General features: G+C 39.0%; 1 protein-coding gene across 1 annotated transcript in view; it reads right to left on the bottom strand.

Moving 5' to 3' along the window:
- Window positions 1–25,847, bottom strand: part of Znf385d (zinc finger protein 385D) — a 354,050-nt gene extending 328,203 nt beyond the window's left edge. The window contains exon 1 of the mRNA XM_004634180.2: window positions 25,421–25,847. Coding sequence (XP_004634237.1) covers window positions 25,421–25,442 — 22 coding nt within the window. The 5' untranslated portion in view covers window positions 25,443–25,847. The remainder of the gene's footprint in view (window positions 1–25,420) is intronic.
- Window positions 25,848–26,911: the final 1,064 nt, after the last annotated feature.

A 26,911-nucleotide genomic window follows, 5' to 3' on the forward strand; every position in this document is an offset into this window, starting at 1 on the left:
GGTCTAAAATATCTTTCTTATAGCTACAGAGAGAAATAGTTCAAAGAAGAGAGCACTAACTTTTAACAGACCCTAATAAAGATTCCCAAAACAGAGGAAGGACTCCATGTTTAAATATAATGAAAGTATTTTATGTATTGTTTTTTCATGGTTTCATCATCAAACTAAGGACATGGAAATTTACTTGGGATGGTAACTAATTCATTTCAAAGCAACTTTGATCTTTAAATCTGTTAGTTATGTGAGTAATATTCAGACCATTCTAAGCTATGGGAGTGACATGTTATACTTTACAGAAATGATGTATTTTTAAATACACAGAGCCTCTCAATTGTAGCTTTTAAAGACCAGCATGGCATCTGGAACTAAGCCTGGCATTTTCAGTCTGGACTATAAGAGCATTCTATCTTTGAGAGAGATGCACAAACAAACAGCAGGGCAGGAGGGGTCATACCAGTCCACAAAGGATGCTGTAGAGTAAGGTAATGATGGCCCCTTGTAAAGCTGCTGTTGCTTACACACATGCTGTACAGCAGCTTCCCCCTCCCATCATTGGGTAATCCATCAAGCAGCTCTGGATAAAAACTTTTTCTTGGAATCCATAGTGTGTGATCAATAGACACTTTGTAGGATGTGTACATGTATCCTTTTTCTATCTCCCACTCTTCCCTTTGCTCTTAAAAACTAATGCTTTCAAGTACCTGGTGTGTGGACCCTATTTGTCTCACAATGATATTTTTTCCTATAATAATAAAAGCAATAGTACTCTCAAGAAATGTCAAGTTGCCTCTTCCCCTTCTTCCTCATCCTTTTCTGCCTCCTTTGACACTGGGCCTCACTATATACTTCAGGTTGGCCTTGAACTCACTATGTAACCCAGGCTGGTCTTGAACTTGCAGCAATCATCCTACCTCAGCCTATCAAGTGCTGGAGTGCTGAGACTATAGACTTGTGCTAACCTGCCCAACTTAGGTCATTTCTCAAGAGTCTAAGAGCCAATGATGGTGAAACTTTTAGAGCTTTCAGTGATAAGAAACACCCCGCAGTGGCACATGTGCTCTAGGTTCGCTACCACTGACTTCCTTGTGAGGGAAATTAGAATCTGTCTTGCTCCTCAGTGGACGAGAGATCAGCCTAAGCATCACTGTGGTCTCCTAGATGCAATGCTGATTTTCTTCATCCACTTCCCTCCTCAAATTCATTAAAATTCCATGTCACACACCTCCAACTATTTCTGTCTTTGGCTTCCGTTTATCCTAGAATCTCCTGCCAACTTTCATGCCAAGGTCAGAATTTCTCCCCATGTTCCCAACTAATTCTGAAGTCAGTTGGCCCTGAACAAAGATCTGAAACTGCAAGCACCTCTACTGTCTCTACGTCTACATTTAGTGCATTTGGTTTCACCCACTGTATCTTCCTGTGTTTTTCAGCTCCACATGTCTGCACCTCTATGTGAGCTCCACCTTCTAGGTTTCAGGTACATGATCCATGTGTCTTCACCTGACCCTGTGCTAATTCATCTTCCCTGACATGTGGCCTGGATTAGGAGACTCCTCCAGGGGTGAGTGAATCATAAGGGCATTGACCTCATCAGTGAGTTCATCCCAGAATGAGCTGTCAGAAGATAGAGCCCAGCTGCAGAAACTATGGATGGGGGCATGACTTTGAAGATGGCCTAGGTCCCTGGCCACTTCTTCCTGAGCTCTTCATCAGCTCTATGTCCCATATGCCACAACATGAGCCATTTTCCTCCACTGTGTACTTCGGTCATGCTGTTTCTCTTTGAAGACAAGCCAAATAGAGACCTCGAACAATGAGTCAAAAGAAACCTCTCCTCTTTTAAGTTCTGGGTGCCAGGTATCTGTTCCACCAATTGGAAAGCTGGACAGTGCAATTTCTTGGGCCCAGAGGTCCTACTTTGAGTTCAGTTTCTCCCTTTCATCTATCTACGAGCTGCTTTCTCATGTTGGAGTGTCACAGCTGAGTGTATTCAGGTTAGGACCCAACTGGTTTCTTCAGTGCTAAATGAGGTGAAAGGACCTACCCAAGCAGGATAGAATGATCTTTTCCAAGATCAAATTACAAAAATAAATAATAAGTTTTACCTGAAGACACAGAATCAAGACCTAGATGAAACCATAATATCTTGGTTATTTTTCTCTCATTGCTGAGACAAAATATCTGAGACCCAGAGTTAAGGAAAAAAAGGTTTATTTTGCTCACAGTTTGTGGAGGTTTCACTCTATATTTGGCTGGCTCCAGTGCAGGGTTCATGGTGGCATAAAAAAGCAAAAGTAGACAGAACAAAAAGGGAGGAGTAGCAGAGAGTAAGCCCCTCTCCCTCTACAATGTACGCAGGTGACCTGTCCCAGGGTAATCCCAGCACTGGACCATGAATCAATCAAGAACTCTAGAAGTCTTCCCCAAGACTGTATGAGGCTTTGGGGAAGAATCTAGACACAAACCGTAACACATCATAAGACACATGCTCACTTTGTAAATACCTTCAGTTAAGAAGGCATTTTACTTATCTTTGCTAAAACCAAAATTTAAGACATCTGTATTTGTAATAATAAAACAAGCAGTACAAACCCTACACCTTTTAAAGGATTTATTATGTCTATTTCATTGCCTATATGTCTGGATAATTCTTACTACACTTGATCTTAGCCAAATGGCCAAGAAGCAATGAATAATTCTTACCACAGCAAAATAAATTACATATTTTTGTCACTTTATAAATGAAGAAACTCAACCTCACTTCAGGGGAGCTTGTCTAACTCCCTTAGCTACTCCTGTATTTTTTGTTTGCATATTTGTTTTGTTTTGTTTTTCCTTGTACTGTCTAGAACACAGCAGAGTACAGCTATTCTTGGTACATAAAGGGTTTAACTCATTAAATCTGGACTCACATATCATTTTCATAGTGAGCCCCACTCCAGCAGGCTGGCTCACTACTCTAAGATTATAACTACATTTGCCAGATGTCTCTTTAACTACATTTATCACCCATGACATGTACTATATTCAAACATGCTATATACCTTGCATTTGTTGTTTAACAACTCTACTTTAAAAAGTATAAATTCTTTGAGGAAAAGTCTTCTTTTTTGTTTGCTTATTTGTTTTATTTTATTTTTCCTTCTACTCTCTAGAACGCAGCAGAGTACAAAATATATGCAAGGAAACTGCTACTGCAGTGCCTACATGTCCCCACTGCCTCCACTCTGAATGACAGTTCTGCAATACCTCTGTTCTGAGTGCAGAAATAGAAACCCTATTTCATTCCATGCTGAGCCACTCTCCCTGACAAAGATTAAAGAAGGGTGAGCAAGAGGTCTTACCCATCATTCTGGGCTCACTGATGGCAAAAATTTATTCAAATGAATACATAAGTATATGTATTCAAATGCACATTATTACTTGAAACAGAGGATTTATAAGCAATGAAAAATTAAAAAATAATGCAAGTGATAAAAACTGTAATTGTTCATTATGGGACATTTCTTAATATTGGTTTGTAGTCACAAGCTGGAAGACCCCTAGTCAAGCTACTTTAAGTTTAGTAAGAATTGACACATACAACCTACAGTGAAAATAGATTATATTCCCACTCGACTGTTTTTGAACATAAAGCCATCATTTCCAAGGCAGTATGATAGAAGGACTCTGGCAATCCTGTGAACTCTGAAGAACCCCAGCAGGACTGAAAAAGCTGTGTTTACCAAAAAGGTACTTTAAAGTTATGGTCTTGGGCTCACCTAGCACCTACCAAGGCATCTTTCTATAATCACTCAGAATCAATTCTGAATCTGATAAATGACTTGGTGAAAAATGTGGATCAAAAATAGGATAAGGGAGGCTTAGAAGAATGGCATCTTCCCAGGACACTGAAGGAGCAGCATCTTAATCAGCCCAGATGACTCCACTAACGATGCTTGTTAGAAGCCAGACACACAGCACTAACTTAGATAAGGAACAGGACAGGGACACTAAGATCTCCTTGTAGCTGGAGAGAGTTAGTTTTATATCTGACTGGGAGTAAATCAGCCTTGGATTTGGTGTGAAATTCTCCTCGTAGCCATTGAGATGCAGGAAAGGCAAGCCTTGAGCATCAGATCACAAGGCACAGGCTACATTGCTTTCTTTATTCATTTTTCATTCTCTAATCTTTTACTGACTACATTGCTTTCCGCTAGACAAGAAAATGTTCCATCGAATGCTAAGAATATTATATTGTGCATACTACATACAAGATCTCACCGAAGAACAATACTATAAAGAAATCTGACACAAATGTTAAGGGCTTTAGGCAGATTCATTCTAGTTGTAAGACAAAACCTTGACTATAGAACACAGAATTCAAGGTGATTCTCAGCACTGTGTCTGGGATGACATTACCTGTAGAGCCTGAAGTCTGAAAACAGAGTTGGCCCAACCACAAGTATGTGTCTTGTAACCTGAACTCCTGAAGGGGAACTGGTGGTGTCCAACGGTATCCTCCCAACCTAGCAGAGCAAAAGACCTTTTACATATTATTTCACACTCATTTTAAGCCAACACATTCGTTTTCCTTAATAAACATAGAATGGGAAAAGTGATTCAGAATCCAATGCCAGCTGATCCTTAAAGAAGAAAGCAGGAAAAACTGGCAAAATGGTCATTCCACAGATGGTTCTGATTGTCTACTATGCACTAAACACTATTTAATGCTTGGAATAGAACCACAAACAAAAGAACTAAGCCCCTAACTCAAAAGATCATTCTATCTCTAAAAAAATGATGTAAAATTTCTAAATTGTTCTCCAAAATACAGTGACTGCTACCAGTTTCTTGAATTTTATTTGGAAATGTACATGATTATACCAGGACAGTTATCAAAGAGCTGTCTTGTGTTCTCAACCTCACATGGGTATGTTTTTCTCTTCTGAAGCTTGCATTCTTTCCCTGTTATTATATTCTAAAGATTTTTCTTACGTTGTGACATACAGTTCTGGTTTTTTTTATTTTCATAGATGCACAAGACTCCAGCATTTTGAATGCACCATAATTATATCTGAGGTTGCTCTCACTGCTGTGTGCTTTGTTTTAAAACCAGTGTTTTGCTGGGGATATAGCTCAGTGTCACAGTGCTTGCCTGGCAAGTGCAAGGTCCTAAGTTCAACTCCTGGCTCAAGCAAAACAAAACAAAAAAAACAAACAACAAAAACTCATGTTTCATTTAACAAACTTAATGATACATCACTGAGTGCTCTTTTGGGAATACAACTATATTTCTTGAAAAATATGTTTGGGTAATGTGTATTAAATTTGAATATGTAAGAGGCTGGGGAAATAGCTCAGTAAAATAAGTGCCTGCCTGGCAAACACAAGGTCCTGAGTTCAATCCCTGGTACTGGAAAAAAAAAAGGATAAAATTGAACATGTGTATGGATATAAAATCCATATATATATATATATATATATATATATATATATATATATAGATAGAAGATGTATCATAGTATTTTGTGCAGCATTTGCAAAAAAAACCTTTTTTTCTGTTCCCACAACTGTGTATAAAAATGGCCTTTCCATGCTGAAATCTTAAAACTTTCTTCAACTCTAAAATATGCCAATTCCTAGGAAAGACTGTATACATCTTATTATTTAGATGCATATTTATTAGGAGTAAATGGAAGTGTAACCATGAGTGAAGTTGGGTCTATTTTCATTGGTTGCATATTCCTTTATATGTAACTTGACTATTCATTTTCTCCTTTTAATTAAATACTTAGCATGGTTTTGGACTAACAGAAATATTGAACAGAAGACTACACCTATTCTCCATAGAGATTTTCCTATTACCAATACCTTCCATTAGTAATATGTTTGCTCGAAATGATGTATACACATAGGTGCATCACAACAACCAAAGTGCATAATTTCAAACAGGATTCACATTTTTTTTTTCTTTTTATACATAAAGGGTCTCACTACTCAGCTTGGACTCAAAGTGATCTTCCTGTCTCAGCCTCCCCAGTGCTGCATTACAGATGTGCATCGCCACACCCAGTTGTGGTGGCTTATATGGCACACCTGGGGTTCAGGGACAGCATGGCATACAGTACCAGGGATCAAACTTGAGACCTTGTGTTTGCCAGGAAGGCACTTATGCCACTGAGTTATCTTCCAGCCCCAAATAGGAATCATTCTTGATATTATACATTTCTCAGTGTGGACAAATGTGAGCTGGGATGTGTTCATCCTGCCAGCACCACTCAGATTTGCTCCCCTAAAACCAAAATGTCTGCACTCTATCCATTCATCCCTTCTTCTGTCCAGTTTTTTTAACCAGTGAATTTTTGCTATCTCAATAGTTCTGCTTTTGACAAAATGTTATGCAGTTAAAATAACAGAGCAAGTAGTCTTTTCTTACTGCTCTTTTTTACACAGTCATTATCACTTATGTTTCTTCCATGTCCCTTCATAACTTAATAATTCATTTAACTGCAACAAATACTACATTGTTTTGAGGGATCATGACTTTATTTAGTCATTTACTGCAGTGCATCGTGATGGTCCCAAGTTTTATCAATTATGAACAGAGCTGCTATAAATATCCACAGGTCAATAAGTTTTCAGATCTATTGGGTAGATACCAAGGAGTCTGATTTCTGTTCACATAGTAAACAGCTTGTTCAACTTTGTGAGAAACAGCCACACCATTTTCCATAATGCTTAAAAAATTTTGTATCCTGAATGCCCATAAGTGAGAATCTCATACCCAAGCTAACATTAAGGGTTGTCAGTATTCTTTTTTTAATTTTTTTTTTCACGGTACCTGGGATTGAACTCAGGACCTTGCGCTTGCCAGGCAAATGATTCTTCTACTGAGCTGTCTCCCCAACCCTTTTTTGTTCTTTGCTGATGAATGTGTAGTAGTGTATTTTTGTTGCTTTAAATTGAATTCCCTAATGATACAGCACATGGAATATCTTTTCATCTTTATTTCCCATGTTTACACATCCTTTGGGTAGCTAGCTGTAAGGTATTTGGTCCATTTTAAAATTTTCTTTTTATGGGTCTTGAGTTTGAGGAGTTCTTTCAGATATGAATGCTTCTTTGGGTATTTTTTTAATGCAGGTATTTTCCCTTTGTTGGAACGTAACTCCTCAATCTCTTAACAGTGTCTCCCAGAGTGGAAATTTTTAACTTAAATGAAATTCAGTTTATTAATTCTTTCCTTCATAAATTATGCCTTTAGTGCTGGCCAGATAGCTCAGCGGATTAAAGGTGCAGGGGGTGGGGGTTCAATCCCCGGGCCTACCATGCTGGCTCCGCCTCCGGGGCATTCTGAGCTGGCAATTGAGACTGGGTGTGGTGGCGTGCACCTGCAATCCCAGCTCTTAGGAGGCTGTAAACAGGTGGATTGCTATGGGTCCAATCTAGTAATGACACCCTGAACACCCTGTAAACACCCCCTAAAATACAAAAAAAAAAAAAGTTATGCCTTTAGTATTATATTTTAAAATGTTTAAGGATTTTGAAAACTTTTAATAGGTTTTCTACTGCTATCATTTAGAAGTTTTATACTTATGTATTTTACTTCAGTATGTTTCATTTCTGTATCAATTTTTATGAAAGTTTTAGGGTTTGTACCTAGATTCTTATTTTATTTTTTGCTTGTGGATGTCCAGTTGTTCCAGAAGAATTTTCTGAAAATATTATTCTTTACTGCATTATAGTGCTAGTATTTTTTTTTCTTGTCAAAAATCAGTTGACATGCTGGGCATGGTGGTGCACAGTTATAATCTCAGCAACTGGGAGTCTGAGGCAAGAAGATTGATATGAGTTTGAGGCTAATCTGAACTACATAGCAATATTTTGTCTAAAAAAACAAAATAAAACAACAATTAGGAAACAATATGTATGTAGGTGCATTTCTGGTTATTTCTATTCCATTCTTTCAGCAACATCATACTGTTTTGATTACAAAAGTTTCATAGTAAATTCTTAAGTATGTTAGGGGTAACTCCTCCAAATTTGTTCTTTTCCCTAAATATTTTGTTGGTTGTTCTTGTTTTTAGTTCTTGGAAATTTCAAAATAAAGTTTTCAATGTTTGTGTCCTTCATTATTCTTATTTGACTTTCTTTAATGATTTCTATAAGCTATTTAAAAACTTAGTCATTTATCTGAGACTGGTGTCATACATGTTGTTTTCCAATGTTATCTTTTGCTTCTATTTAGATTTGGATTTACCCTAATATAAGTTATGCAATTTATTCCCTTACATTTTTTCTCTCCTTTTTACTAGTGCTGAGTATATATATTGATTAAAAGGGCCTTTTTTCATACAAGTTTAAAAAATTGTTCATCGTGAATTTCTTCTGTATATTTACAGATTTACTTTTTAATGTTTGAATCTTTGTTCAATCTGCAATTTACTTTGATGTACGAAGTGGAGTAGGAATCCACTTTGTTTCTTTGTGTAAAGGTTTACTCTGTTGCCTGAAAATAATATTTTTGTTTGTGCTTTTACAAATGAGCTGAAATATTTTTATTACATCCTTAATATTTAGCTCACAGAGTATTAACACTTCCCTCTTGAAATTATAAGCTAGTTTTATTAACTGCCTATTATTCCACACCAAATTATTTAATTATTGTAGCTTGATGATAATTTTTAGGATAAGTCTCCCCTGGAAGGTCACTCCTTTCTCATAACTTCCTAGAGCACTGACTTAGCATTCTTCTTTAAGACAAACTTCAGTATCATTTTTCTAGGTTTAAAGTCCAATCCTGTCAGTATTTTAAGTGCAACTGTGCTGCACGTATAGAGTATTTTGTGAACAGCTGACACCCTTGTGATATTAAATTAGGGGGAAGATTTGAAACTACTGATTCCTGCGTTATATCCATGGGAACTAAGGAACAGGAAACCTAGAACTTAAAGAACACTCTGGGATCTTGCTCAAATAGGTCTTGGAAATGGTATACAGGAAAAGTTTGAGGAAATAATTAGATTATCTTTCTAAAAAGTACCTTGAGTAGAACCTTTTGAAGAATTTGTACAATGTTTATGTTCTTATATAAAATGATGAAAGGCAGAAGAGACTAAAAGTGAAGAAAATAATTGCTTGAAATTTTACAGACAGCAAAAAGTAACCATGGCTTGTATAAAACATGAAACAGATTCAGAAAGTTGGGAAATTGAGTAGTTCTGCAAAGTTCCAAGCTAGGACGCGATAAGAGAAATTCTAGAAATTAAAACTGACAGTTAAACTGGAGCTAGGTGTGGGCCCTGCTCATCACCTGGACAGGAAATATGTAGCCTAGGGGCCAGGGAGATGGCTCAGTGGAATAATCTCATCCCTGGCAAGCATAAAGGCGTGAGTTCAACCCCTGGTTCCACCAAAGCAAAAAAAGGGGGGGGATGTGTAGCCATGTATCAGGAAATAAACGGTTTTGGATACACTGAATATGTGCACACATGGTGGAGATATCATGTCTACAGCTACACCTCAGGCAGCAAGATGTTGCTTGAATTTGAAGCATAAGAGTAACAAATCAGGAAGCTCATTAGGGACAATTATAAGAGTCCAGTGTGAAATACTGACAGTGAAAAATAGGATGTGGAAGACTTGATTGTCCCTAAGGGACTTGTACAGAATGCAATGATTTACTGCTCCAACAAATTTTACCCTTTTATGCCCATAGATGCTGTAGGATCAGGTAATATTAGCGGTGGAAAAGATTCAGAAATGCATTAGACCCTGTGAAGTATAGATGTCCACCCACATTTAATCTAGTGTAAGTCAAGGTAGACTGGAGCTCTCAGTCCAAGCAGGAAAGATTCAACTCTTTGCTCTCCTACTTTCTTTGTAATGACAGGGAAGTGTCATTTCCTCATCTACAAAATGAAAAGAGCAATACTCATCTCAATTTTCTGTGAAGAAAACAAAATCAGACAGGAATATCTTAAAACTCTAGGAGAATAAATGGTAGAGAAATAAATGGCAGAGTCAATTGACCTGAACTCTAGACAGCTCCAGCTAGCCCCCTGAATCCTGACTATTTGGGTTGGACTAGTAGAACTTTTAATCTTTTCTTGTGTAAAATGGAAGATGAAGAACATAAGGTGACATCTTTCTTTCAGCCAATGAAATTCCAAGCTGTCCTCTGTATGAGATTTTTTCCATTGCATGCTATATAAGTCTTAAACAATGAGTAATATGGGGGAGAACATGATGGCTGAGCGAACAGAAGGGAAATAAATCATGCTACTAGAACAGAATTTCTACATTGCATTCCTAATTAGCATATCATTAAGTATAGTGATTTAGTGGTCTCCTTCATTTAATTATCTTTTCTGTGGCACAAGCTAGGCATGGTATAAAATACAGCAGGTAATACTGGATATGTCTGCAACAGAAAATCTGACTGACTGTTCCTCCATCTTCATAGTCTGCACTACATAGTAGGACAATCAGCATTGTGCACAGTTTAGAAGAGAAGGCTGTGATTATCCTTAAGCCTGATAGCAAGTACCAGGAAAGTGAGCACTGTCACCTTATATAACTGTCTCCTACTATTGATACTACCCAGAAGTGGCTCAAGAGTACTGACAGAAAACACCAAAGTGCAGTGTAAATATTTTGGTACAGGAGGTATCTGCTGAGAAAGTCATACTTTACATCAGGTACTTGTCATTTTAATCTGCTTCACCTCAGACATGCAACTTTACCTTATAATTTTCCTTTTTCTGCAGAAATAATGACACTTTGTCCATTAAATCAGTATCATTCCTTTAAGGAATAGTGATGATAGATAGATTATGATAGATAGATAGATAGATAGATAGATAGATAGACAGACAGACAGACAGACAGACAGACAGACAGACAGATAAGGTAGATAAGATAGACAGGCAGGCAGGCAGGCAAACAGAAAGACAAGCTGCTTGGAGATATTTATTTAATAAAGGTGGCATTTCCCTTCTTACTATACATGCATACTATAGACATTTCATGTTATTATGTATTATTTTTTAATCTTTCCTGTGCTAAATGATGATGCTAAAAAAGAAGAATATAGCATTAGAAATAGAAGAGGGCTGGTGGGCTAAGCACCTGCCTGGCAGGCACAAGGCCCCAAACTGGATCTCCCAGTACCACACGCTGTGCCAGCCCCAGAAACGTGGGTGTGCCATTATGGTCAGTGAAATAGAGAGTGGTGGCGCACACCTGTAATCCACCCTGGGGAGGCTGAGACAGGAGGATCACCAGCAGTCTGAGCTATATAGTGAGATCTTGTAGCAAATAAAATACTTTTAAGTATAGAATAAATAAAACCTGAAATTTGAAACGATGTAAAGGTATTTCCACCTTTTTAAATGCAATGGCTCCACAACAGTGAAACTTTCAACCATATTTGTTTATATTTGGCTTTCGACTTAATTGGCTTAAAAAAATTTAGAGATTAGTCTTCTAATTTTGAAATTGGAAGGACATATTTCATTTACAAGGTACAATGTTCCCACTGTATTTGTTCCTAATATTAAAGCTTAGCACATCTTTCTCTTTTTAGCACCACTGCTTTTTGTGAATATAAAAAGTAACATTCAGATATAATTAGCGCGATAGCCTTGAAATTGACTGGAAAAAGAGAGACCAAGGACAAAATTGTAGGAAGACTCCTTTTGTTTTTCTACACTAAACATCCACTAAGAGGTCTTTGAGACAGTTTTCACATAAATGATTTACCAATTTCAAAGCAGTTATTATATGCTCAATGGGAGAAATAGATGTAGAAATTGATCGACAAAAAATTTTAAGAGACATCTGGCAGTAGGCATGTATACTAAATATTCCCAGCATCAGCAATTCCAGGACTTCACTCTACCAGTATTAGCATCCATGTCCATAAAGAATTTTATATGTACAATATGAATCATCGTTTTTATTAGTAAAAAAATGAAAAGACCTTTTTTCTTCAAAATGGACAGTGAAGAAGTCATACTATGGCCCTGAATTAGAATAATAACTTACATCCATAAAATTAAAAAATAATGAACACCAATATTTTATAAACAATGTAATATACATAAAAAGTGTGCTACCTTTCCATGTAAAATCATCTGAGGATAGGATACATATATCCTTCCATATAATTTAGTCTTGCAAATTCAACAAAAGGCACGAGAATAAAAGGACTGACCTAAGTCTAAGTCAGTATTGAGATTTTTAGGGCTGGGAAGATAGCTCAGTAGAATAAGCACTTGCCTGGCAAGTGCAAGGGCCTGAGTTCAATCCCCAGTAAAATAAAGAAAAAAAAAAAAAGAAATGTCATCTATTCAATTCAAAAGTATAGATACAAATTATTACCTTTTAAAAAGTAGACTATTGAGGGTATAGAAAGCATTTCATGCCTCAGGGTTTGGTGCTTGTTCTAAGGGTCTGAAAGAAGTTTGAATTGTTATCTGATAGGAAAATATCACACCACTCTGCATGTGGCTGGCACATTGCCTGATGTGCCACAGAAGAACAAGGTGAGAAAGAAATCTGCAGTTCCACTTGGAAGAGTATGGCCCCTCTATCAGGCAAACACTCACACCAGTAATGGCCATAGGACTTCCTAGCACACAGTGAGCTGATACACGAGGCTCGCAAATACTGTACTTAGCACTGTAAGTCACAGTGGAAGAAGGGTGATTCTGAATGCTCACATGAGTAGAATCTCCTGTCTCTTGTTCTCGTGTAGAAGACTGGAAGGAAACAGATCTTGCCTTGATCCTGGCCCAGTCAACACACATGGGTGCTTAGTTAGAAACCAGAAAGGAGCTGTTCACACCTTTGCTCCTGGGTCTCTGTTGCCTCCAGAAGCTCTGCCGCACCTGAAGAGTGAGGCTATGCTCATAGGCTTTGGTTGTCTTACTAGAATTTAGCTAAAGTCAACCAAACAGCGGGAGCGGAACACCTAGGTTATAAAAGCAGGCATCATGAGTGTAACCCAGCCAGGACATTCAGCTTAATGTCATTATTTAACCTCTTTGTTTTTAGTTTCCAAATGGGAATTTTTTAATCACTGGGCTGTTGTGAGAACTGGTGAACTGACACTACAAAAACTGACTTGGAAGAGTTCAGCACTCACCAAATCTGAGCTATTATTAATCACACTCTAGTAGGATGAACTGCCAATTCATTCAGTAATTTGGAAATTGAGACTTGAAGCAATTCATGCAGTTCACTCACTACACCAAGAATTACATTTTAAGTTTTAATTGGAGTGTTGCTTATAGCTACATACGTACATTTAAGAACCACTTAACCTCTGTTTTCCTATCAATAAAATAGGCACTTTGGTCTTTTATTTAAATGCCCTTTCTGTGGAAACTATGGAAAGTAGAAATGGCAGCAGACACCACAATCTCCCACTTTTACTTCTAAAATATTTGTCAGTGAAAGTATAATTATACCAGGTCCTATCTGCTCACAATTTTATGTTCCAGGAAACCAAGAATCCAATGAATCTTGATACTCATTTGTTGTCTTGTCAAAAATACTAGTTGACTGTCTCATTGCTATCTGTTTATCAATAAAACTTCTAAAAAAAAGAAAGACTATAAAAATTTAAAATAATTTTTAGTATATAATAAAAAAAATACTAGTTGACAGCAGTTCATCCCAGATAACTCATACTGTGCAGCAGTTGGCTACTCTGGCAGCCCCACTTACTAGTCAGTACCAGAAAAAAACAAAAGTGCACTTTGTATTTCACCCAACAGTCACAGAGATGGCAGGCTGAATGAGCTTCAAAGCTGTTGGCACTTGACAGGAGATGAATGAACTGGCTTTCCTAGGTTAAGGACTAGCAAAGCTAGCCTCAACACCAGCTAATAGAGCAAGCAAAAGTAGAACTCTGGTCTCCATTGAAAAGTCATAGGCAAGCCAGACAGCTCAGCAGACTAAAGTGCCTGCTTAGGCAGGCACAGGGACTGCGGTTCGAGCCCCAGCTTGTCATGCTGGCCCCACCCCCCGGGGTGCACTGGGACCATGACTGAGACTGGGTGTGGTGGCACATGCCTATAATTCCATTGCTTGGGAGGCTGAAAACAGGAGGATCACTGTAAGCCTCATTGTGTAGTGAGACCCTGTAGGCCCTGTACTAAATACAGAAAAAAGAAAAAAGTCATTTGCATCAGAGAGAGAGACAGAGAGAGAGAGAGAGAGAGAGAGAGAGAGAGAGAGAGAGAGAGAGAGAAGAGCATACCATAGAGTCTGGCATCACATTCAATAAAGCTTAACGAATCCACTGTGTTTGTGCCAGTCTCTGTTCTAGGAAATGCGTGAGTTAAAATCCTGTCTTTTTCTTCTCCTTGAGTTTCTCCAGCAGATGCTGCAGTGGAGGTGCCACCTTGTCCAGTGTGTATTGTTTTAAGGTATTGATTGTTAGCACAATGATGGCTCAGGAGACGGAAGGCACAGTCATTAGCCGCAGCCACCCCATCAATTGTTACAGAGCTCAAAGAAACACTAATGGATAAAAAGGTTGCCAGGAACAGGAAGAGTTGGTTCAGAATGTCCCAAGGTGGCAAAATTTTAGCCTGACATTTGTTTCCCTAAACACCAAAACAAAAAACATTAGTATTGATATTTGGGCTGGACAAGCTGTGCAGTGAACCAAAACTGACTTCACGACAGCTCGCCTATCCCACCCTGTGCAGTACAGCATGTATTATCTGCCCTTTCTGTTACTAAGATGATGCAGTGAGGATATCCCTGGGCCCCAGCACTTGATTTTTAGGGTGCTTCTCCTTTGCAGCAATGGAGAACAGACCTGCATCTGGGCTATGAATAAGTGGCTATCGCTGTTCCCAAAATATATTGACAATGTTTCTAAGGTTTTACATAACTTAATTACTTAATTCACTTAGTTTGCCTCCTTTATAGATATGGGATATGAGGATCAAAAAGATCAAGTTACCCCACTTCTTCCCACTCTTCAGTGTTCAAGTTAGGATTTGTCCTCAGGCTATGGGATTAAAGTGACCATTCCACCTGCAAGATACTTTCCCTTTTAGTACTAAAAATACCATGTCTGGAGGACCCGGCCAATCCAGGACAAATAGGCTGGGGAACCATGCTAATGAGAATTTAAAATGGGGGTTTCTCCTAAGAGAGTTCATCTGACTGCCCACATTCACAGAAGGCAGGTGCTTAGCACAAAGGTCTCTAAAATATTACTATTCAAAGTGGGTAGACCAGAAGGTTAGTGGTGGCCCAGAAGCTTCAACACCATATATGAGCTAGACAGGAAGGCAGGATTCTGGTCCCACTACTCAAATTGACTGAATTAGGATTTGTATTTTGCTATCATCCTTGAGTAATTTTCAGGAATATTAAATTTCAAAAAGCATTGTTCTAAAGTCCTTTTCAGAACCGTAAAACTGTGATCCAAATCCAGTAGTATAATCAACTAGAATCTCTCGGGAACCAACTCTATAGAATGTCCCAAGTAAAAAGGTTTTGCACTGCAAACCAGATCTTGGCAGTGCAAGGTGTTTTGTAAACAGCCCAGACTTCATTCTATAGGCAACTCCCCCAAGAGATAGCAATGTGTTCTAGGGGAAAGAATGCAGCTTCTGAAGTCACAATGACATTGACGCGGGTTGTGGCCTCACCCTGCTAACCGCTGCCTAGTGATCTGGGGCAAGCCAGAAGCTTGGGATTCAGGATGCTCTCTATGAAATGTTTTAAATTATGTATTTCAGTCGTTCTCAATTCTGGATGCAACAGAGAATTAACTGAAGGTTTTAAAACAAAGTATGAATGCGTATTTCCATTACCGGAGAGTCAAATTTTACTAGGCTGGTATGATATTTCTTTATCAATTTCTTTCATACTTCTCCAGGTGATTCTTTTGTATCCCCAGAATTAAGATGCACTGATTTTACTTCCTTTTTAAGAATGAGGATCAGGTGGATTCCTTGGTACAAAGCAGCATTCCACCCACATTAAGCATCTTCCTCCAGTGAGCAGGGACCATATTATCTGCCCACATGAGGACATTTCACAAAGATGACCCAAGAATTCTCTAAGAAAATACAGGAAGTCCACAAAGTCCGTGAGTTCTCACTAAAATGTTCTTACTTCTAAAGAGATTGTACCAATAATAAAAGTCAGGCAACAGGGCCAAAAGAAAAATAATTTAGTAAAAGGTTATTATTTAAGATCCTGCATAGCTTTTTTAAGGAAATATTTTTTAGGCAATCTACCCTGTTTTGCACCTTTTTTTCTAAATTGATAAATCTTCCTTAGGGCATGATTCTGAAGACTCCCTGTAGACCTTTAAGTTATAGCTCACCATTCCTCAAGGCAGCTAATTAAAACACCTGCTGGTAATCATAGCCTCCCATATTGTGCCCTGCAAGGAAATGCTTCGCAGCAGTTAACACAGCACTGCTTCAAAACAAGGGTGCCATAAGTTATGAACTGTCACAGGTTTACAAGCTGGCTTTGAGAGAGATGGTACTAATGCCCTACAATGGGACAAAATGTTTTGCCTGGTTTTTTTTTTTTTCTTTCTTTTTGACAGTAAGTCTAGTCAGCCAAAGAAATCTGTCTTTAGAAGGCCAGCCACATGCAGAGGGATAGTTAAAAATCAATACAAAATCCTTCTTCCTTTCCTAAGCAACTATTAATAAACTCTCTCAGCTTTCAGTGCCTATACCCCATTGGACAGCTGGAGAAGAAGGAATATACCGTATGGACTTTCAGCATCCTCTTCCTGCTTTGTTTCTCTTTCCTACCTATCTGCAATTTCTCTCTGTTATAGGAGAACGACAAAGAACAGATTAGAAGAACTCTAGAGTGCATTAAACCCACTCTATAAAAGACGAGTTGAGGAAGTGACCAAATCCTCACTCCTCAAGTGTACTCAGAAATCTCTTGGCTGGAATGCCAAACTGCACAGCTGGACATCCATGTTCAAGTTGTTGTCATGTTCCAAATTCCAGTCCTCTCTATCTAATTTTTTCACATCCTCATCAGAAAGCTAATTTATATGATACTTTGCAGATTATGGAGATTATATTTACATTTCATTGAACTTCACTGTAGGCAGTTTCCTTAACCTGTTGGGTAACGGAAAAAAATTAGGAAGAGTGATTTACTAATTTGTCCAAAGATGTCCTCCCAAAAGCAACAAGGTAGATACTTCAGCTGCCAGATGTTGCCAAAAGCTCTTCAAACACATTCCCTTCCCTCTTGTATCTCGCTCACATTCTAATGGACACTTGAGAGGCTTTTGAAGAAAGCTCTTCCATTTTTACAGAGCTAGTTTTGCCAGCTCTGAGGTCTCCCTTCAAGTTCTTGGCCATTTGCTCAGACATTACTTCTTGCCTTGTGGTGTCTAACACCTGCAGGGTGCATTTCCCAGGCTGCCTCATCAGTCAGCTTCTGGCTCAGTTCCACAAAAGAGAGAAAGAAACAATGGACTGGAGTGTGTGGGACATTGAAAAGTGGGAATATTTCTCACTCTCTATGAGCCTATGCGAGGTCTCTCTATGCTTCAATTTATTAAGCCTGACGTGGGCCTGGGCAATGGCCTTTAGGACTTTCTGATCTGTACACACAAATCTACCAGGTAATTGCTACTGCAAGTCTCTGGATTTCCTCACCATCCTTCCTGTAGTATATCATCTCCTCTCCCACCTCTGCAGGAAATCATCTGCCTATACTTTCTAGAGCTAGGAACCTCTATGTCCATTTCACATGTAGTCCCTAAATTAGAACTGTAAGAAAAACAATTGTTATATAATTGTTACTGTTACAACACACACACACACACACACACACACACACACACACAGAGGTCACCTGTCCAAGCACATAACACCTGCAAGTGGAACAGATCAGACTGGAAAGTTAGACATTTTTTCCACTTTTTCAAGCATGGAGCAAAGACCAGGCTGGAATACCATCTTAAACAACAGTGGAGGTGTGGCCACTGTAAATATGAGAGAACCTGTAACATCAGTGACCTGTAATCTTTTATAAGCTTTGAGTTACATGGTAAGAAAGCAGAAAGAGAAGCCATAAAATTTAAATAAGCCACAATGTCTGATACTATTTTGGAGAAGCCCAGGCAGCACAGAAAGCCTGGATCTTGCCTGTAGCTAAACCCCCTAGGTCACTGCAGGCTTCTATGACACCATACCATAGATACAGTGGCTAACATAGCATTTATTCTTTGCATTCTGGAGTTCTTGGAGCCTAATGTGAAGGTACAAGTTGGGCTAGATTGAGGGAAGGCTCTTTGGGGCTTACAGACAGTGTCTTTTTACCGTGGGCTCCTATGACTGCATTGGTCCCATCAGGGGTACTCCAGCCCCAGGACTTACTCAAATTCTAAATACGATCCAAAGGTGTCATCTCCTAATAGACTCATATAATGCATTAGGGCTTCAACATATACATTGATTCAAAATATGAATTTGGGAGGGGCCACACATCCAGTCCAAAATATTGATTCATGCCAGCAAGACAGAATTTAATTTCTCCTCTTATGATTGGTCACTGAAACATAAGGCAGAATTTTCAGACCTGAGTCTATAAAGTCAAAACACAAACATGTATCCTACCATTTGCATTCATTTCCTTAACTATCAGCTAGAATATTTTTCTAGCATTTCTAGTTATAAATAACTTCCATTCATAAAAATATCCTTGCAATTCCTGCATTCTGAAGTAAGAGCACTGAAGTTAGTCTCCGAAATAACAAATTAAGTTTAGGAAGCTTGTCATTTACCAGCTGTGTGACCTTGAGAAACTTATTTCCGTCGCCTAAGGCTCACATTCCTCATCTAAAAATAAGAAGAATTATACTTTTTTTCTTTTTCTTGCAATGGGATAATTTGAGGATTAAAAAAAGCAAAATGTTTACACATTTTGAAAAGTACAAATTGCTATACCCATTTGGGAAGTCAGTTTTATTAAAGTATGTTTATATTCATTATTGCATTTTTATCTTCAAAGCAATCTACTGCAAGTACATTCATAAAGAAAATCAAGAATGTACATGAATATGAGAAATAAACATGAAGAACAAGTCTAGAAAAGTCATGCAAACAGTGGCAAAAACTAACTCCATTTGCTTCTTCCATCGCAAATGATAACCTTCAAATTTAGTGACCTTCCCAGGCATGCCCAGCAACTTGTCCAGGGAGTCTTTTCTTGCCTTATGGGGAAGAGTATGCCACTCCACAAAAGCAAAGCGAAGCTGAGAATTGGAACTGTCATCAGGTGAATGAGTACACAGCACAATCTCACCATCTCATATGATAATTTCAGGTATTTTTTTTTTTTCAGTTTTGCACAATGGTCCTGATACTCCACAGTTATTTCCCTTTTCATACTGCAGAACCCTATGATGCAAAAGACACTTGAAAAGAGCAAAGAAAGACTATAGAATTTGTTGCACAGATTTTATGATCTAATTTTAAGGCCTAGTCCTTACATCTATGGATTCTTTTTCAGTGCAACTCATGTTTCAGGATCAAAAAGAATTATTTCTTTTGTCAATGGAAAAGGACAACTTCTCACAGGAAACACTGGAGTCAAAGGACAAGGTAAAGAAGTGGCTTTTCTTCCTCTGCAGTCTCCATCGTCCATTCAATCTACAGCATCCAACATATATTTCTAATTGGTTGGCACTGAGTGAGGTGCTAAGGATACAGGGTCAACAACAGGCATCCATCACAGGCTCTCAGCTCTCTAGCCCCATCCATACCCCAAAACCATTCATCTCCTACAGGCTTGTGCTTTGGGGCAGATAGCATTTCCTCTGAGCATCTATCCTGATAATGCTGCTGATTTTCCTTCTGACCTTGAACAGGCTACTCTTCTTTTTCCTCTTACTTTACAGAAATGTGATAGTGCTAGTAGGGAAGGACAAGGAGAGACGGAGGGAAGGAGGGAGGGAAGGTGGGAGGGAGGGAGCGGAAAAACTGATGAAAATTGGAAGAAGTAAAAAGCAACCCATCCAGTATTCCCATAAAGACATGCACTTGAGGTGCTGGAGGTTAGAGTTTCATGGGAGTAACTTCCATATCAAAATCTGTGCAGACCTGCAGTTCACATGCAATGAGGGCTGACTTCCAGCTGTTTCATAATGATTTTAATGCTGTGACAGAGCAAAGTGTCTTCTTATTTTCAACCCTAGCAATTTAGTTCAAGCATAATCTCAAACCACTGTAAGCTCTGATATTTTTAACTCCTTCTTGTATTGTATTTTCTCTTAATGCTGTGTGAAATTCTGTTGCAAAAATAATCTTTGTGGGAAATGATATGTAAAACCTTCTCTAAAGACAGAAAGAATGAGAGAGGGCAATGACCAGGATCTTTGCGCTTTTTTTTTTTTTTTGACATGTTTTTCATAGTGTAATACAAATAGAAACATCCCTAGCTCAAGATCAAAGTAGAAATGAGTTTCTGCTTATACAAGCATCACTCTTTGTAAAGCAGGAGAGCTTTGAGAATTAGCCTTATGACCTGATTTTTGAAATCTATAGAACATAGAACTTGAAAGCCAGTTGTATTAAATTTTATTTAAATATTTATGTTTTTCAATCAATCTTTATGTTTTACAATACAAATGATATAAAAAGATCCAGGAATGCATAAAAGCTGAGAATGAGGAATAACACAGAGGGGCCTGTGCATCAAAGCACTGTTTGCCACTGTGTTGTTTAATACACACTCCCTGACCAGCGCATCTTGTCCTTCACTTTGCAGTCAAAAATGGCTATGATCAGATTTTCTGAAAGGAAGGTGAAAAAAGGAAAAATAAAACCCACAGGGCTAAAATTTTTATTTCTATTTGTGAGTATCTGTCCCATCCAAAACAAGAGTACTTTTATAATTCCTCATTATCCAATAAATTTTGAACTCATCCTTTAAATAAACTTTTCTCATTTGCATATAATTAGAGCCACTAAGGAGCTCCTGTAAAAAAAGAAAAAATATTAGCTCAAACTTTAAGGCTACATTAAAGAATCTGTGTTACTGATGAACTGACTAAACTTGGAGCTTGCCTTCTTAAAATAAAAATGTCTTATGATTTAAAAGAAAACTATCTGAAGATAAATCTTTACTCTTTTAAGCTGTGATTTCAGGTTCCTTTGTATGACCCTTTCTGACACTACTGACCCATCCCATTCCCATCCCTGTTATATATTAATTTATTGCATGTTATTGAGATGCATTTAATAATTAACAGTAATGACTCCAAAGATTAAAACAGAGAATACAAGTTCTTTCTTAATTACTCTGTCCCCTTGTTAGGCACAGGGAAGACAGAGAGATCTCCTGAGTGTCTAGAAAGACTCTGGTGGACCTAATTCCCCAGAACAGTCAATGCATGACCAACTAATTATAGGGAGTTAAATGTTTTAACTGAACACAGTAGAAAAGAGAGATGTTTTTCTCTGCTGCCTGCTGTTTCCTGATCATTTGCTTCCTCATAACCTTGTGTTTAACTGTATCTCTAACATACTGCTTTGATGGTGACACTTGATGGTCCAGCAACAACCAGAAGTGCAAATGCGGACCAGAGAATGTTTGAAACATCCCAGGGGAAAAACTAAGTCTTTCCTCAGACAGTACAAACATGTCTATTACAGAAGAATAAGATTCTGGTTTAGAATTGTTTTAGCTACTATATTAAAAGCTTCCTGAATATAGTACTTTTGTTTTTATAAGGCACACCACTAAATATTTTTTCTGCTTTTCTTAGACACTGTGAAGGAGACAGCTGACCCACAATTAACACTAAGCTGAACTTGAATGGTTCATTCACACTTTCTAAATTTTGCTTGCCCTTTTCTCTAGGTTTAATTAATATGCCATTAATAGCAACATGTACAGTAAGCATTCATATTTTGTCTCTTGTTCCTTCTCATCTGTTAAAGGTGTACAATTTCATTTTATTTTTCTGGACAAATTTCTCAGCTGCACACTCACCATAGTCTCCATCTGCTTGAAGCAGGCCTGGATAAACGCACCGATTGGAGGCCACTCAAAAGTTCCCAGGTCCAACCAACCTCCTGTTTTCTCCCTGGCGGCAAAGGGTAAGGCACGCATGTCTCTGCCAAACCATGGGTGATTTGCGTAGGTGGCATCAGCACTGTCAGCTACGACTCACCACTTCATCAGCAGAGGAGGGTTTCAGGCCAGCTTGGGAAGGGATGCACAGTGCTCGGAGCTGGAGACAGCGCACAGTTCTAACCTGCTGCCAGGCACTGAGCAACTGCCAGGATACACTCAAGCAAAGAACCTGCTCTCCATACCAGCACACTCTCTGAACCACACTGTAACCTGGCAGCACTGCCTGTGGTACTGACAACCACCCACAGGCTCACTTCCTTAATCTGGGATGAAGTCTCCTGGCTGTTGTGCTTTTATTTCTGGATAAATTATTAATGGCTATTCATCCTCACCACATGTAAATTTTAACTGTGTAAAATATTTATTGGGGTGGAGAAGGTAACTGCCTAGTATTTATTGTTTTTCCCTTGCTTTTCCATTCCTCCTGAGCTGACCGGGATTTTCCCTCTTTCTTTCTCGCCTGTGAACCTGATATTTAACTCCAAGTAATGAATGCAAGATCGATACAATAAGTAACAAAAGTATCCACGGTGACTGAACAGCAAACTCTTAAATCACTGCACAGTAAGGACAAAGAAACAGTTATGGAAAGCATTGCACTAAAATCTCAATAGAAGATGAGGCTTAAGTCATTTCAAAGGGTCTATTAGGTCTTGGAAGTCTGGACCGCACACTGAAAACACGAACTGGAAATATCACACATCCTACCAACCTCCTCACACACACACAGGAGACTCCAGCTCGACTAGGACAGGATTCAACTGTCCAACCCCTAAAAGGAAAGAGGCTTAAATTAAAGCACATAGGCTGAGCCAGCAACCATTCTGCAGTTCTATTTGAAAGGGAGGGACCACCTGAAAAATCATATTATTTATAAAGGAAGTAAATTCTTGCTTTCATATCAATTCAGCTAGTACCACAGCATCATCATGCTCTCCATCACTCCCTGCTGGGGACACTAATAAAAGATTTCTGACACCTCCACCTCATTTCCACAAATCACCAGAAAATCCCAACTATAAAGCACTACCTTCCTTTTGTCCCTGTTTTCCTGACTTGATAAACCAGTTGCAGTTGAAAAATGAAGAAAGTAATGGTAAACCAGTATGTATAGTGAAAGCACTGTTTTGAAAAATTACCTGAAATAGATGAAATATTAGGTACACTCAGAGACATGTAGACACAGACTTACATGTACATATACACATACACACACACACCCTCCTAGTCTTAGAGCTTTGCAGACATTAGAATACTAGTGGATTTTTTAACATGCCTGGATTGTTCTACTCCATGCTTTTTGCCCTAGTTCTTGCACATCACATTTTATTACAGACAGTTAAGCTTCCAGAGTTCTGGATGTCTAACAGCTACATAACATAACCTGAAATAAACACCATTCCTGAATTCACATGATTTCTTCCAGGAATAGAAAACCCTTCTCAGGTTTGAATTATGGTGAGACCGAACCATGTTCATGACACAGAGGGCAACTTCAGCCCTGTTTTTCTAAGAGTATAGTTTCATCTGAAGTAAGTAGGACATCACAGAGCAATTTATACTATTAAAAACTTGCATTACACAACGAAACTAATTCCACTGTGAATCACACTGCTTCATAAGACTGCTAGACTAGTGGACAGTGAATAGAAGGAGCTAGCTCAAGGAACACTTCTCTGGTCGCCACACAGTAATCCAGTACAGGATGGACAGTCTTTGCCTAGGACTGTTAGACTCCACTTCTTCTCTTGGTTAGCGCTATTTGCCTACTCCCCCACATCACATAAAAAACCTTTAAAAGAGCCTGAAAAGTTAACAGTAAAAGTAAAATCTTTATCAGTTCTCAATATTGTTACGGTTGCCAAAACTTTATTTTACCCAAGACATATTATCTTTATAATCTTTTCCGTTTCTCAGGTACATGCATGATAATCACGGTTCTGTTACCTGACAACAAACAGTCTTATCACCTTCATCACTACTCCCAGGACAAAGGTGTTTCTTCACTCTGGATTCTGCTTATATTGAACTATGAAGTCAGAATTGCTTCTTTCAAATCAATTTTGGATATTTTATGACATCTTTCCTCATATGACACAAATTATAGGGAAATCAGAACTGCTGCCACGACAACTAAAGATACTTAGCTTTTGCAACTTGCGTTCCTTCCATACTTTCATAAATATTTCAAAAGCTCAAGAAAACAAAACAAGCAAGTAACAGACACAGAGATAAATACCCAACAAACTACTAGCAGCTCAGTCCACATATATCTGAAGACTTTTCTAACCTGAAAGAAGTGTCTAGATTTAATATTTAAACCAAACAAAGGATCCCTAGGAACACTGATATTTTAGAATCATCCCCTGGTCCCTCTCCAGTTTCTTTCACGAACCTTTTAATATCAAAGCTTCTCTTAAATGATCCACCGGATGGGACTTACAGAAGGAAAGCATAACTTCTAAAAGGAGGAGAGAATATGCTGCCCAATCCTTGGTTTCTTCCTATTGAGGGAAAGGCTTTTGCCTTCCCTCCAAGCAGTAAGTTGCAGCCTTACAGTGCAAATGCACAGCTCTGAGCCCACTTACAGCACTCCAGATCGAAGCCTCAACATGCTTTCTGGAAATGCAGGCAGCTCAGTCGAGCACCTAAGGGAGGTTTGCATTGTGGCAGGAAACCACAACACACAAATATTTAACAGGTCCAAGACATCTAAAGGTTTTAAATATTATGCATTTTGTAGGAAGCTGCCCTTAGGCAGAGGAAGCAGCTGGATGGTACGGAGCAGAGTTCTCAGAGACTCAACCACTATTCACTCACTAAGGGAATGTTTTCCTCTGTTGACAGGGAATTAAGAAAAAAACACAATACTTAATGAAACACTCATATTGACTATGCTTTCGGGGCATCAATAGTACAGGAACTTTGTTTCACATTCCGTTAAGTTAGCCCATGACTTCCCACGTTGCACCATTTCTCCCCTTCACCTAGCTTTTCTAAAAAAGCCAACTTCATGCTGACAAAGAAAGGCAAAGTTTATCCACCTACTCCCCTGTCTCTCTTCTTTCCAACTTTAACTCATCCATTGCTAATTAGCAGCCCCAACTGTAACACAAAGAAAGCTTTGAAAGCCGCACCAGCGTGGTTCCCAGTTGCCAACTGGAGGTAGGCTTCATGTAATATTCTCCCAGCTTAAAGATGATTTTTTAGAGGCTCCTCTGACTGATATAGAGCCGGGCACCCCCAGAATCACATAGTCGGAGCGAACACTCACCAAAATACATTATGTTTCTCATTAAGCAGACAGCTGGAACTCCACCGCGGTGGCGTCTTCAGCCTCAGCTCGCAGCCCAGGCAGACACACTGAGCAGAGCCGTTTCATGCTACATGCGGTGGAAACGTCTCCAACGGGGAGAGCAGGGGCGCCGAGCAAGCCTGCTCCTGGGATGAGCACCCCGCAGGCTGCCCTTCCAGGGCTATGATCCCCGGCTGCTGGAGCGTGCGCTCGGTCTGCTCACTGCACTGCCCATCCTTACTGTAATCCGACTCCTCCTTGCTATGTCCTTGCAGCGCCTGTGACATCAGGACCGGAGTACTACAAACAGACCCCCCCCACCCCACCTCACCCCACCCCCAATTAGCAGCCACTCCAGGAGGTGCTGCGCTTGCTGGCCTGGACCAACCATGGCTCTGGGGAAGCTGACGAGCCGAGACTTGGGAGGGGGCGGGGTAAGGGGCGAGGGAGGCTCTCTTAAAGAGAGAAGGGGCTCAGCATGCACCCGGGAGAATTCACCACTGTGCTGGAAGGACCCTGGGTGTGGCAAATCTGCCTTTAACGTGTCATTAGACACACTTTTACCTCACTCTGCCTGTGAATGCCATCATTATAAGCCAAAATGTAGTCTCCTCAACCAAGTTGAAAAGGCAGTAAGAAAGAGGTATTGTGTGTGTGCCTGCATCCTCCGCTCTGAGCCGGAGGGTTTGCTGCTTTTGTTTGATATGTTTATTCATAAAAGGAGTAAGAGAGGAATCAAGGGATTATTGAAAATGTAGTAGAGGTTTTGGCTTAGAAGTGATCAGGTCATTATAAGCCTGTAGCTGGCCAAGGAGTAGCTTTTATTTTTTGAGAGTTTCCTGAGTTAGGTGGATGGAGTCATATAAAGAAAAACAGCTGGTGATAAAAGTCACTTTCCAGTTTTCACAATTGACCTTTGCCGCCTCCCTTAGTATGTAACAGAAAGCACACTGAGGGTGAAATGATCTTTAACTCCATAGAGAAGACAGACATTTAATTTCAAAGGCAACCAAAATTATGTCAAAATTCAAGCTTAGTCATCAACAGAACGTACACACACACACACACACACACACACACACACACAATATGAAATGCTGAAATGAATGGTCAGAAAGCCAAAGCTTAGCAAAGGCTCTGGATCCTCCAATGTAGAATGAATTGCAGTCCTTATCTTATGTAAAGGATTTTAGAAAGAAGTCCCTGAAATCTGAGCTGATTAATACTTAAATGCTCAGCATGGAAAATAAACTCCAGCAGCAAGTTCTGTTTCCTAAGGACGCATCAGTTTGGGCTCAATTTACCTACTAGACCATTCAAACTTAAAAATTTTATTTAAAACGTATGAAATTAAGAATTTAAGATAAAGTACTGCAGCCTCTGGAAGAAAGTAATTGGTGTATTTTTAATCTGGGCTTTTATAAAACATATTAACAAACAGTTCTATATTTTGATATTAAAATATTCAAT

This window comes from Octodon degus, unplaced genomic scaffold, assembly GCF_000260255.1.
Source record: "Octodon degus isolate 3935 unplaced genomic scaffold, OctDeg1.0 scaffold00059, whole genome shotgun sequence".
NCBI lineage: Eukaryota > Metazoa > Chordata > Mammalia > Rodentia > Octodontidae > Octodon > Octodon degus.